The sequence below is a fragment of the Balaenoptera physalus genome (assembly GCF_965194825.1).
Source record: "Balaenoptera physalus genome assembly, chromosome: 7".
In the NCBI taxonomy this organism is placed as follows: domain Eukaryota; kingdom Metazoa; phylum Chordata; class Mammalia; order Artiodactyla; family Balaenopteridae; genus Balaenoptera; species Balaenoptera physalus.
The window spans coordinates 22,812,982-22,825,577 of record NC_138886.1 but is presented as its reverse complement, the minus strand read 5'-3'; the positions used below and the strand labels follow the sequence as shown (position 1 = coordinate 22,825,577).

The 12,596-nt window shown below is 35.8% G+C and overlaps 1 protein-coding gene across 3 annotated transcripts in view; it reads left to right on the top strand.

Moving 5' to 3' along the window:
• The window catches only part of MUSK (muscle associated receptor tyrosine kinase), a 106,589-nt gene that overhangs the window by 35,369 nt on the left and 58,624 nt on the right, over positions 1 to 12,596 (top strand). For 2 of the 3 annotated variants that reach the window (XM_082469271.1, XM_082469270.1), the window contains exons 4-5: positions 800 to 927; positions 2,273 to 2,414. In XM_082469271.1, the coding sequence (XP_082325397.1) occupies positions 800 to 927; positions 2,273 to 2,414 (270 nt within the window). Of the gene's footprint in view, positions 1 to 799; positions 928 to 2,272; positions 2,415 to 12,311; positions 12,342 to 12,596 lie in introns of all 3 variants that reach the window. The other variant, XM_082469269.1, reaches the window with a different exon arrangement.

Genomic DNA, 12,596 nt, shown 5'->3' with positions numbered 1-12,596 from the left:
CTTCTGTTTTGTATCTGTAACATAAGATTCTTTAGGAAATAAATGTAGTTTTCATTATTTTATGAATGTTCCAAATAGTAAAATAACTGGCATCCTGAACTTGTCAATACTTCTATGCATTAGATTTAATAATGTCTTCCTCTGAAAGCTCAATATTGGAGAATAAAAATTAACTGACATAAACTATTTCTTCTGAAAAAATTAATTTAGGAGTGTTTCACAGAGCAGTATACACAAGCTGGCTTTGCAGAGTAGAGTTACTCTGAATTGTATTACAGAATTTCTCTGATTACAAATATAGTAACATTTGATTTATTTTCTAGAGGATAAATGTATCTAATTTTTAATCATAAAACTTAATAGTCAAATTAAGATGGAAACCAAAGGGAAAGTAGGTCATAACTCAGAATTATACAAATAAAACTTATATCAAAACTTTACTTTCATATGTTTTCATGTCTGTTGCTATGAATTATGTAATGTTGAATTGTTATGGTGTCAGTTTATTTTAATCAACTTTTTATTAACTATTTTTAAAGTGAAGAATACTATGATAATTTTAAACTCCTAATATGTTTTATGAACTGATTTTTCAGATAAGATAAGAGATAACCTAAATTTTCAAAAATGATTTCTGTTTGATAGCCACTAAAAACATGTCTTAGCATTTGGCAAATTCTGTATTATAATAAGCCTAAGAATATTTTTAATGTATATTTATAATTAAACATAAACTTAGAAACTCTAAGTTTAATAAAGCCATATTGCTTTTTAATTTTTAACCTTCATTCCCCTTTAGAACCTAAAATAACTCGTCCTCCCATAAACGTAAAAATAATAGAAGGATTAAAGGCAGTTCTACCATGTACTACAATGGGCAATCCCAAACCATCAGTGTCGTGGATCAAGGGGGACAGTGCTCTCAGGGTAAGTGATTGTTATGTTAAAACATGTATATACAACACATTTTCAAACACAACAATCCTTTGCAAACTCAGTCACACACTTATAAACTTAGTATAAACTTTTTTCCATGTACAACATTTAACCAAACTTTAATATTTCTGTTCCCATATATGCAAACTGTAAGGCATTCCAGTTGGGGCTGAGTAGGGGAAAAAAGAGATAGGAACCAGTAGCGTTAAGGATGACAAAGGAGGCAAAACAGAGCAAAGCTACAGTCTTTTTGTTGGTTGGTATTTGAATCATTTATTTTTCAACATTGAATCTTTGAGACTCAAGAGATTTAAAAAATGGAACTAAGCTCCAAGCTTTAGACCTGACAAATAGTTTCTGGGAGGAGAGAGAGAAATAAGGTTTGGAAGAAAAGGAATGAGAACATTCTGGAGTGAAGTTAGAGCATCAAGACTCAAGACTGGTGAACAAACCACCTTGACAACAAGCTCAATCACACAGTCAAACTTGAAATGCATTATTCACATGCTTATTTTGTACTGCTTTGTATCTTATACCTACATTTATTGATAAATTACTATACTGCATCACCATCGTCTCTTTCCATCCTTGTATAAGCTACTAACTGTGAACTAAGTGAGGTCAAAGACATTATGTTTTTCATATTACTGTACTCAGAGTATTCCATGGAGAATACATAGGTGTTGGTATATGTCAATTAATTGAAATAAAACATAATATCAATTAGCTTTGTTTTATTTAAAATAAAGCAAATAATTTTCATTTTTTATGGTAATCTATATAATTCTCTGGCTTTCCTTTTGTTATAAATATTTTCTACAATAAAAGCAGAGGGTGGCTCTATATACACTACTGAATTTAGAGTCCCCAGAGAGAAGATAGATGTAACATTTTAACTATAAAGACCAATTTTTGTATTATCTGTAGAATTTTCCAACTTTTCAAAGGACATATATTCCCCTAAGGATACCATATAGGCAGTAAGCATGGCTGTTAAAAGCAAAGCTTTTAATCAAACAGACCTGGATGTGACTTTTTTAGATATCAAATAAACTCCTAAAATAAGGCTTGTTGTTGTAGGACATTCAATAAGCCTTGGGGTCCTCATATAATGAAAGAAAATAAAAATAACTATATCTTATGGCATTGTTATTAAAATTAATTTTGGTAATCTTATACTATCTCATTTATTATTGTATGTTACCCATAATAAATGCCAAATAAATGTTAAAATAATATTTTTGATAAGATTGATAGTGATGACGAGATGAAATATAGTAAATGTGTCCTTGACAGACCCATGGCCATTTTTAATTCATGTCCCTATCCCTGGCAGGAAAACTCCCGCACTGCGGTTCTTGAATCCGGGAGTTTAAGGATTCATAATGTGCAAAAGGAAGATGCCGGAAATTATCGATGTGTGGCAAAAAACAGCCTCGGGACGGCATATTCCAAGTTGGCGAAGCTGGAAGTTGAGGGTAAGGAGCTGCGTTCCTTCCCATTACAGTGCTAGCAGAGGGCCTCACGCTCTACTGTGAAGGCTGTATTTCAGCCTGCAAAACAGAGAGGCAGTAGGTAGTTCATTTCCCTCATTTATTCCAGATATTAGACCGTGAGGTCAACACTCAAAAAACTGAAAAGAGAAAAAAAAAAGTTCCTTTGTATAACAGGTCATATTCCATGTATAGCCCATCAATTAACCAAAACCGACTAAAGTCACTATAATACTAAAACAATAGGATACCGTTTTAGAACGTCTTCTTGGCTTGGACAATTCTCCCTTGTTTATAAATTTGAAGATATTCATTTTATCTTTTTTCAGCATAAAAGACGTGTCTTAAAAATGTATCAAAAAGAAATGAAAAAAAGTAACCTCTTTCCAATTGTATTGTCACAAAGGGTTGAGAAAAATATAATACTGGCTCAAAATGTATAACCCCAAATGGTCCTACTTCTATGAGTTACATTGTCAAAATATTTTCCGTTTTTTAAAGTGTTCCTTTAAAGGCAATTAATCCAACAACTGGTTGTGAAATATCTTCACTGAGAAATCAGAATCCAGATCGAGCTAGGGATTCTATACATTTGGTCCTCAGCTCCTTCTTGACCTAAAATTATAACATATTTTGCTTAAAAATAGAAACTACCAGCATGCCTATACGAGGTGAGTAAACTGAGTGCAAAACTTCCCAGCTCCTCCTGTTACAGGCCTTAGAATTAACCTCTCTGGCTCTCAGTTTTCTTATCTGCAAAGTGGGGTTTGTTGTGAGTATTCAATGAGATAAGTTACTGGTAGTATTTAGCAGAGTGTCTGACCCTTTGTAAAACTCAGCAAATGTTGACTATAAGAATTATCACTTCCTTTTCTGCTTTTCTGTTATCTGATTGATAAAGTGATTATCACACACTGGCACAAATTATAGTTCAGCTGGGGAAGAATTCACAGTTTTCCCATAGCTTACTTTGATGTCACCCTTCTCTTAGGCCAAAATCGACCCTTTCCTACATTTCTTCCTTCTCAATCATACAGTTTTCTATTAGCTCCTTTAAGATTATCTTTATTTCCTAGCTAGACCTTCTTCTCACAGCTTTAATGATCTCATTTCAATTAACTGTTCATGGAAAGGAATGAGGTTGGAGGGAATAGTGGTTGTCAGATGTAAAAAGAATATATTTTTAGCACAGCTGCTAGAATTTAATATCTTTTAAATTATCAATGCTATTTAAAGCTCAGAATGCAAAAACCACCTGATGTAACTTATTGAGTGAAAATTAACTAAACATACAAACACACTCAGTTCCACTTTCAGACACAATGAATGTCTGCCTAGATCCAGTGCTTCCTTGAACTATATGTGGAGGGATACAGAACCAATGTTATCCATTTGTGTACAATATCATAAATATTTTCCTCTTCAAGGTATGAAATACGAGCCCACTGAATTATAACATCAAATACTGATTGTTTAGGTTACTGTCTTCAAAGATATTGAAACCATTTGCTTTAGCTTTGGCCTAGAGAAAATTATCACAGATCTCATTAGTTGGAGTTCAATTACACAGTTTGGTCTTGCCTTGCCATTTAGTTTTGTATCATGCCTATCAGTAAAACTGAACACTCTCCTTTCTTCCAAACACTGAAAAGATCATGTTCATTGTGTTAATAATTAATATATGCTAGAGATTTTATTAAAATTGCTAGTACTGAGAGCTCATAATATCATTTAAAGTTACTCTACCGGTAGGTAAGATGCTCATTTTAGCACGCATGTCTATTTCTACTCCATTCTAATCCTTATTAGTCAATATACACGAAAATATGTGACATGCTTAGCACAGCTGCTGGTATATAATATGCATTTAGTAAATGGTATCAACTATAATTATTGCTATTAGAACATAAATTTTGCAGCAAATCTGCTTTGGCTATTGAAGCTCTGAAAAATTGGCTTCCACCTAAAGAAATAGTTGAGGCATGTCCACAAGATATAATGCAAACATGACCTATTTTAAAGGAAGGGCCAATTCAACCAACAACTCAGAGCAGGTGAAAAAGCAACTAAGAAGTCACTGGAAGAATCCCAATGTGCCTTCAAATGCCTGCTGTCTTGGCAATGGTGAGGGCTAAAGATGAAGCTGGCCATGGTCAGTTAGGACAGATGACCATTTGCTATGTATTATATCGGTAACTCTGCAAATTAGTTTGAGAAAATCAGAATGAGAGCCCTGTAAGTGCTATTTGATGTGGGGCTACACTGAGGGCAAATAGGTATGTCAGGGAAAGATATGGTTTGTCTGACATTGTGAGCTTCTAATGAGGTTAAGCATGCCAGGTTATGGATTTAGTACAGTGTGTTTGCTAAATCTTAGCAGCCATAACAAACATGAAAGAAACACCCTTGGACACAGAAGTAAAGCTAGCTCCCTTTCTAGATTGCCATCCTCAGGCGGCCGGGTCTCCGGAATGGCAATGTAAAGATATTCTACCCTGCCGCCTTGCCTTAAAAGATTCAAACAGTGGCATGCAAAATTACTGATGGAACCATCTAACTCAACCATGACCAAACATGGATGTTTTTCGAAAAGGATGAGCAACGGGATGGCTAACATTTTAAAATCCTAAATGCTTTACATGTATTATTTTATTTTAATTTTCACTAACAGTCACTGAGGAAGGGCCTATAATTGTACCATTTTAGGAAACCGAGGAACACACAGGATAACTAATTCACTCAAGGCTGCACAGATAGAGGCACCTAAGAAATGGGGTAACACTGAATACTGTCTGTTCTACTAAAAAACGAGAGAATCATGTGTGACATTGTCAAGAGTAGTGTCAGAATGGGGATGGGGAAGAAGCCAGAATTCTGTGAATGAAGGAGAACAGGAACTGAAAGAAAGAGAGACAGTGTATGTAGACAATTTTTTCCGATAAATTTGGCAGAGAAAAGGGATGAGTCAAAAAAGTTAGCAGTAGTTGGAGGCATCTTTGGCACATAGGAAGTATGGTTTTGCACGATTTCTCTTTTTAAAAGATTGAAACGTTTAAGAAAAAACATGGACAGTGTTAAAATATTAACGAGAAGGAACCCAGAGAGAAGGAAAATTTGAATATACAGGAGAGAGGTGGAATATTCAAGGGACTGTGGTGCTTGGGAAGGCGAAAGAGATGTATTCAGCAATAAACTTTATATAGGGGGTGACCGCATGTCCCAGTTTGCCCAGGACAGTTCTGGCTTACACCTGTTGTCCTGGAATAATTATTAATAGAGTCCTTCTTTTACTTTCAAAAATATCCCAGCTTCAGTGGTCAATTATATGATTACTTAGACAGGAAGAAGAAACTTCCTTCCTTGTAATAGGAAGAAGGAGAAAAGAGGTGTATGCCAGTATAAATGAGTTCATAAGTTGGGCAGATGGAATTTGAGAAAGCTCTGTTCTGATGGGCTCTATTTCCTCTAGGAAGTAGGAAGTAAGGTTATCTTCTGAAAATATGTCTGTAAAGGGGGGCAGAGGGATGAAGAGAGTGGAAAGGTTTTAAAATAGCTGTGGGGAATGGGGGAGATGACTCACAGGGAAACTAGGCTTGCTGGGCAACACTCAGATTTTAGCAGAGAAGAGTACTATAAATACAGAGTGGCATCAATTTGCTTCATTGCAGGTTTTCCCACAGGGTTGCTCAGCAGTACAGGTATAAGTTGGAATAAGTAGAAAGCAGGCAAGATATAAGCATTGGAGTTTTGCCAGGAAAGAAAAGAGGGCAAAGGATTTGTGACTATTGTAAGAGAATGCTTGAAATGATGACTCATGGAATCTTTATGTACTAAATACACAAACCTGGGATTAAACACTTAGAACTCCAGCAACACGGCCAACAAGATAATATGAAAATCTTCCTACTACAAACAGCCAGAAATGCCGGGTTAGTTGTATAACTCATAAGGAAAAAAATGTAAATATTCAGAAGTCAGGAATGAATAGAAATTGGAAAAGCAGAGCAGTAAGATCATGAGCTGGTTGGGAATTGTCCTCCACGTAATGAGACAAGCGCCCATTTCTATAATGTAGAAGATTGGTTTTAAGACTCTTAAAGGGAAAAAGTCAAGGTCTTGGGTCCCTGTGAAGTGGAAGTTAGCTCTGATACCCTGTATAAAGCTGAGAACCACTGAAGTGAAAAGATAGGCCAGAAAAATTCTACCCGTTGGCATAGAAAGACAACACAGAGGCTTGTCTTTCTCTTCATAAGAAGAAAAAACAAGTGTTCTTATGAATGAATAGCCAACATTCAGGACTGTATCTCAATTAGATTTGGTTTTGAATTCATGCTACCAGCACAGCCAGTCTGGGAATCCCCAGTTGGAGAAATTAACATAAAAATTAGTCCCATGGGCTTCCCTGGTGGCGCAGTGGTTGAGAATCTGCCTGCCAGTGCAGGGGACACGGGTTCGAGCCCTGGTCTGGGAAGATCCCACATGCCGCGGAGCAACTAGGCCCGTGAGCCACAACTACTGAGCCTGCGCGTCTGGAGCCTGTGCTCCGCAACAAGAGAGGCCACGATAATGAGAGGCCCGCGCGCCGCGATGAAGAGTGACCCCCGCTTGCCGCAGCTAGAGGAAGCCCTCGCACAGAAACGAAGACCCAACACAGCCATAAATAAATAAATCCCAAAGTTAAAAAAAAAAAAAAAAAAAAAATTAGTCCCAGGTCTTCCAAAAAAGACATAGAGATGGCCAACAGGCACATGAAAAGATGCTCAATATTGCTAATTAATAGAGAAATGCAAATCAAAACCAAAATGAGGTATCACTTCATACTGGTCAGAATGTCTATTATCAGAAAGTCTACAAATAATAAATTAGAGAGGGTGTGGAGAAAAGGGAACCCACCTACACTGTTGGTGGGAATGTAAATTGATACAGCCACTATGGAAGACAGTATGAAGGTTCCTTAAAAAACTAAAAATAGAGCTACCATATGATCTAGCAATCCCATTCCTGGGCATATATCCAGAAAAAATGAAAACTCTAATTCAAAAAGACACATGCACCCCAATGCAGCACTATTTACAATAGCCAAGACATGGAAACAACCCAAGTGCCCATAAACAAATGACTGGCTTAAGAAGATGTGGTATATATAAAACGGAACATTACCTGGCTATAAAAAAAGTGAAATATTGTCATTTGCAGCAACATGCATGGGCCTAGATGATATTGTACTTAGTGAAGTAAATCATTCAGAAAAAGACAAATATGTGGAAAGACATGTGGAATCTAAAAAATAATACAAATCAGTCTACATACACAACAGAAACAGATTCACAGACACAGAAAACGAACTTATGGTTACCAAAAAGGAGAGGGAGAGAGGGAGGGACAAATTAGGAATATGGGATTAACAGATACAAAAGAATACATAAAATAGATAAGCAACAAGGATTCACTGTATAGCACAGGGAATTATATTCAATATCTTGTAATAACCTGTAATGAAATATAATCTGAAAAAAAACTGAATCACTTTGCTGTACACCTGAAACTAATACAATATTGTAAATAAACCATACTTTAAAAGAAAAATTTTTTAAATTAGTCCCTGGTCAAAAATTTAACAACAAAAAAGCTGAAAAAAGAAACACCTTACACAGGTTACATAGGGTTTTCATAGGTAAAGCCACACTGAGGATGAGTTCACAATACAAAATTATCGCATCCACAGGAAACAACCTGCCTTGAGTGAGAATTAGCTGACACAATATACAAAGTGATTTAAACCCCAGGAAATTCGATTAACAACACAATATAATAGATACTCTAAAATAAATATGTTTAAACTAAAGACACAAAAGGAGGAACAACAAAAAAGTAAAATACATTAGGAAGAAGAAAGGCAGTTCTGATAAAGAATTAAATATAATTTTAACAAATGAAAAATATAATGGTTAAAATTAAAATTCAGTTGTTGAATAATGGTATATTAGAGATAAAGAGATAATTCACACATTAGAAGTCAGCTCTTCAGAATTAAGAATTCAGTGCAGAGAGATGGGAAAGATGAAATTGAATTTAAGAAATAATTAAGGATAAAAAAAGAAATAATTAAGGATGTAAATTATAGAAAGAGAGAATAGAGAAATGTAAAAGAAGCTATACTCAAAAGCATGATGCCTGAGAACTTGCCAAAATTGATGAAAACTTAAATCTTCAAGTATGAGATGTACACCAAGTCCCAACAGTAAAAATAAAGAGCAGATATAGAAATACTTGCACACCCAGACACAGTATAATGAACCAAATACATAATGAACCAAACACAAAAAGGTGATGTTAATTATTAAAGAAAAGACAGATTACTTACAAAGAACATCAATTAGAATAACAACAATAGACAGGGTGTGGGAAACCAGCACTTGCAATTATTCTTATAATTTGGTGTAGCCTAGTGGATATGTTTTTGGTTTTTTGTTTTTAATAACCATCAAACTTTAAAATGTGCATAGATTTGTCTCAATAATTTAACTTCTAAAAATTTATCTAAGGGAATTATTTACAGAAGTATATACTCAAGATTATCACAAAGTTGTTTATAATAGTAAATTTTTTTAAATAATTTAAATTTGCATCAATAGGAGACTGACATAATATGTGATGAAATTCCATGTGACCATTAAAAAGGATGAGATTGATCTATATGTATTAATTTCTAAGACTTTCCACCATATATGTGACTTGGGTCTGTTTCCTGTCTCTGAATCTCATTTTCCTCATCTCTAAAACAGGGGTAAAAATAGGACCTACCTCTTAGGTTTTTGCAATGATTACATGAATTAATACTGGCACACAGTAAGCACGATATAATTATTTGCTGTTTTTATTAGTAGTAATTTAATTAATACTTACATAGTGCTTAACATGTACAAGGCACTATCCTATTTCTTTAGAAATATTAACCCATTAGAAATATTAATGTGTTCATAAGTGAAAAAGTAAGTTAAAGAACAGTATGTTATATATTATACACTGGAGTATAAATGCCAAATTGTTAATAGTCATCATCTCTGCATATAGAATTACATGTGGGGGTTGGTAACCTTCCATCATATACTTTATATAGCTTTATACTTTCTGAACTTTTATAAAGAGACCTTTATAATGAGGAGGAATTAATGCTTGTATTTATGCTTTGGAAAAAATGACTCCTTCTAAATATTATACTATTTTAATCAAGTGACATCAACCTTTCTGTTCATTGGTTTTACATATTATTTTTGTAGTTCTGTTGCTCCATTCTGCTCTAGAACAAACTCAGGGATGGGAAAAGTTTTGTCAAAGGCAATCTATCCCTATGTTGATTAGATATTCACAACTCTTGCCTATTGGCTGAAGAACGTTCAGGGTGGGATCATGATAAACAGAACACGGAAGCTGCCATTTCCTTAGGGAGGGAATTAACCCATAAAGACAGTAAGTTGAGGAAGTAAGGGAGCCACTTAGATGGAGTGGGAAGTGAAAAGGTTCAGAGAGTGGCAGCTACTGGTGAATTCTCTTCTCGTTTGACTCTTCTTTCTTGATTATGGGCAGAAACCTGGAATTTATGATTCTGTAGTGGCTTGGAGGATCCAAAGTAAAATTCCATATGGGTTCTGATTTCTCAGTGACTATGTTCTACACTTGGTGAGGTGTTATTGACTCATAAAGTAACATAACAGTAAGTTCACATAGAAAAGTGAAGCACTTCTGGGTGAGAACTATATAGCTATACTGATTTGCCATTGGCAGGGAAATCTCCGGTTTCCCAAATTCCATAGTCACCTGGAATGCAGAAAAGAGCTGTCAATCTCACAACTGTGGAGGCTCTCCCTCTGGAAATGTTAACCCCTCTCTCGGGTACCTCTGTGACAGTGGGCTTTAGGATAGGCCTCATGGCAGGATAAATGAGGGCCAGAGAAATCTGTATGTCATCTTTCATAGAAAATTTCATTTTCTAAATGTTCATTTTTAAATATTTTACCATATTTGGAGTGAATCTCACAGTCATTGGTTTCTTACAATAAGCATCGGCTAAAATTTTGTTTCTTTATTATGCATTTTAATATATCTGAAATTGAGATTTGTCTTACCCAGCTTAAAGGCAATCATACCTTGTTTGTGGCTTCTGCCCCCTAGCTACGGTGGTTCCTTAGCTGTCTCCAGATATGAGAATGAATATACAATTATAAAACAAAGATAAATCAATCATATTGGCTCAGAAAGATTTCCTTATACTTAACTAGAAATGTTCCTTCTGTTTGAGATCATTTCTTTTAATTAGTTCCTCACAGAGGTAAAAACATCATTTTCAGCAGCATAATTCTATGTAGTCCCCATCCCCCCGCCGGCCCTGAACAATGATACTTGCTGCATTAGTTTTGTTTGGTTGAAAAGAGACAAAGTGACTTCTCAGGGACCTATGGAAGGAATTCTCTTCTAAGTCAAGGGACAGCGTTGTCTCTTTTGCCAATCTACTTCATGTTCTACCTTAGGCATGTACGCATCCAAAGAATGATCCCTACTGTTTCTCCTATGTGTCTTTAACTGAAACAGTTTTCTCCTGAGTACTCCGAAGTACTCAGTACTCCAGAGTACTCAGTGGCAGGGCGATACCACCATGGAGTGTGATGATCTGAGTGGTAGAGCTGAAGTTTTCAAGGAGAGGCTGCCATCAGGGGAGGCTTTGAATGACCTCTGAAGTACCAGATTCTTATTTTACTTTTCCAATTTTGACGAGACAGATATTCTCCCTTAAAAAATGTTTCATAAACACTACACCACAGAAATTAAACACTTCTAATATGATAATGTAATTATTCTTTTTATAGAAAGAAAGAACATTGTTCTGAGTTTTTTAATCGTTGGAAAGGATCCATTAAAGAAAACTACAAATATCTAATTTTCTTATATTTCCCTTATATTCTTACATATTTCCCTTATGCTTCCCTTATATCCTTTGCCCTAATTATTAATGAAATGATTTATTTATTTGGAGCTGAGGGTGGATCTTATACATTCTGTAAATATCACATTCAGACGAATCCTGCTTTGTGTATAGAAACTGGTTGAGTGTAGAATCCTTGAGACCCAAATTAAAATAGATGGATGTTGGAATGGACTGGGCTCCCTGCTAATTGCATTTTCTATTATTGCCTTGTTTCCTCTTGGAGCTTTAAGCCATTAAGGAAAAGATTAGGCAGAAGAGAGGCTAGAACCAAGGGTTCTCTGTCAGAGATCACCAGTGGGAAGAGGTGGCTTGGCATCAGTATAAAGCTGCAAATGAGAGCCCTAGAAGCAGACCAAGAAGAGAACAGAACCCTTCTACATAGAGGGTTATAGTAGGCTCCTCTAATGTTTAAACAACTCCTTATTTGCAGGGGGCCTCAAAAATAGACCCATGCCTCCACAATTGGGAGAGGCATTTTGGGGAGTCAGGAGGAGGGAAGGTGAGGCATTTGGCAAACTTAATCGGCTCCAGAGCAAGAGTTTCCCAACACTGAACAGGGCACTTTATTGCTGTCAGTCCCTTTCTCTGCAATCTGAAAAGCTTCACCATGTATCCTTAGGGATGACCTGGTCTATTGGAGGCTTTTGTTGCTGTTGTTGAAGATTTTTGGCAAACATATGCAGTATATAAGATAAGTAGAATTCTAAAAGACCAAAACAAATACACACATAGGATGTCCCAGAGGCAAATGGCAAGAGATCTCACTCTAAGAGATCAGGACTGTTTTCAAAAATGTTTTAGACTTCTGGCTGTCTTCTTTCCTAGAGATCAGACTTCCTTACTGCATCTAGAAATGTTTACATACATTTGATTTGCTTTTTCCTTTGTTTATGCTGCAGCTCTTAATATGACAAATGCCACAGAGAGAGGTATTTAAACCCCCAACGTGTGCTGTGCTCTCAGTGATTGCAGACTTAATAAAATTTGCAGTGGCCCTGTTCCCGGCATCAATTCTACCTGTTTGATGCCACTAACAGCTTTGATTTGCTGTCATGAGTACACTGTGTATTTAAAAACCAAAGAAAAGAAACAGGCATAAACCTTTGATAACACGGGGGGCTATCATGGGGAAAATTAAATCTGCATGCTTCATAGGGTGCATGCTCTAAAAGAAGGGTTTGACC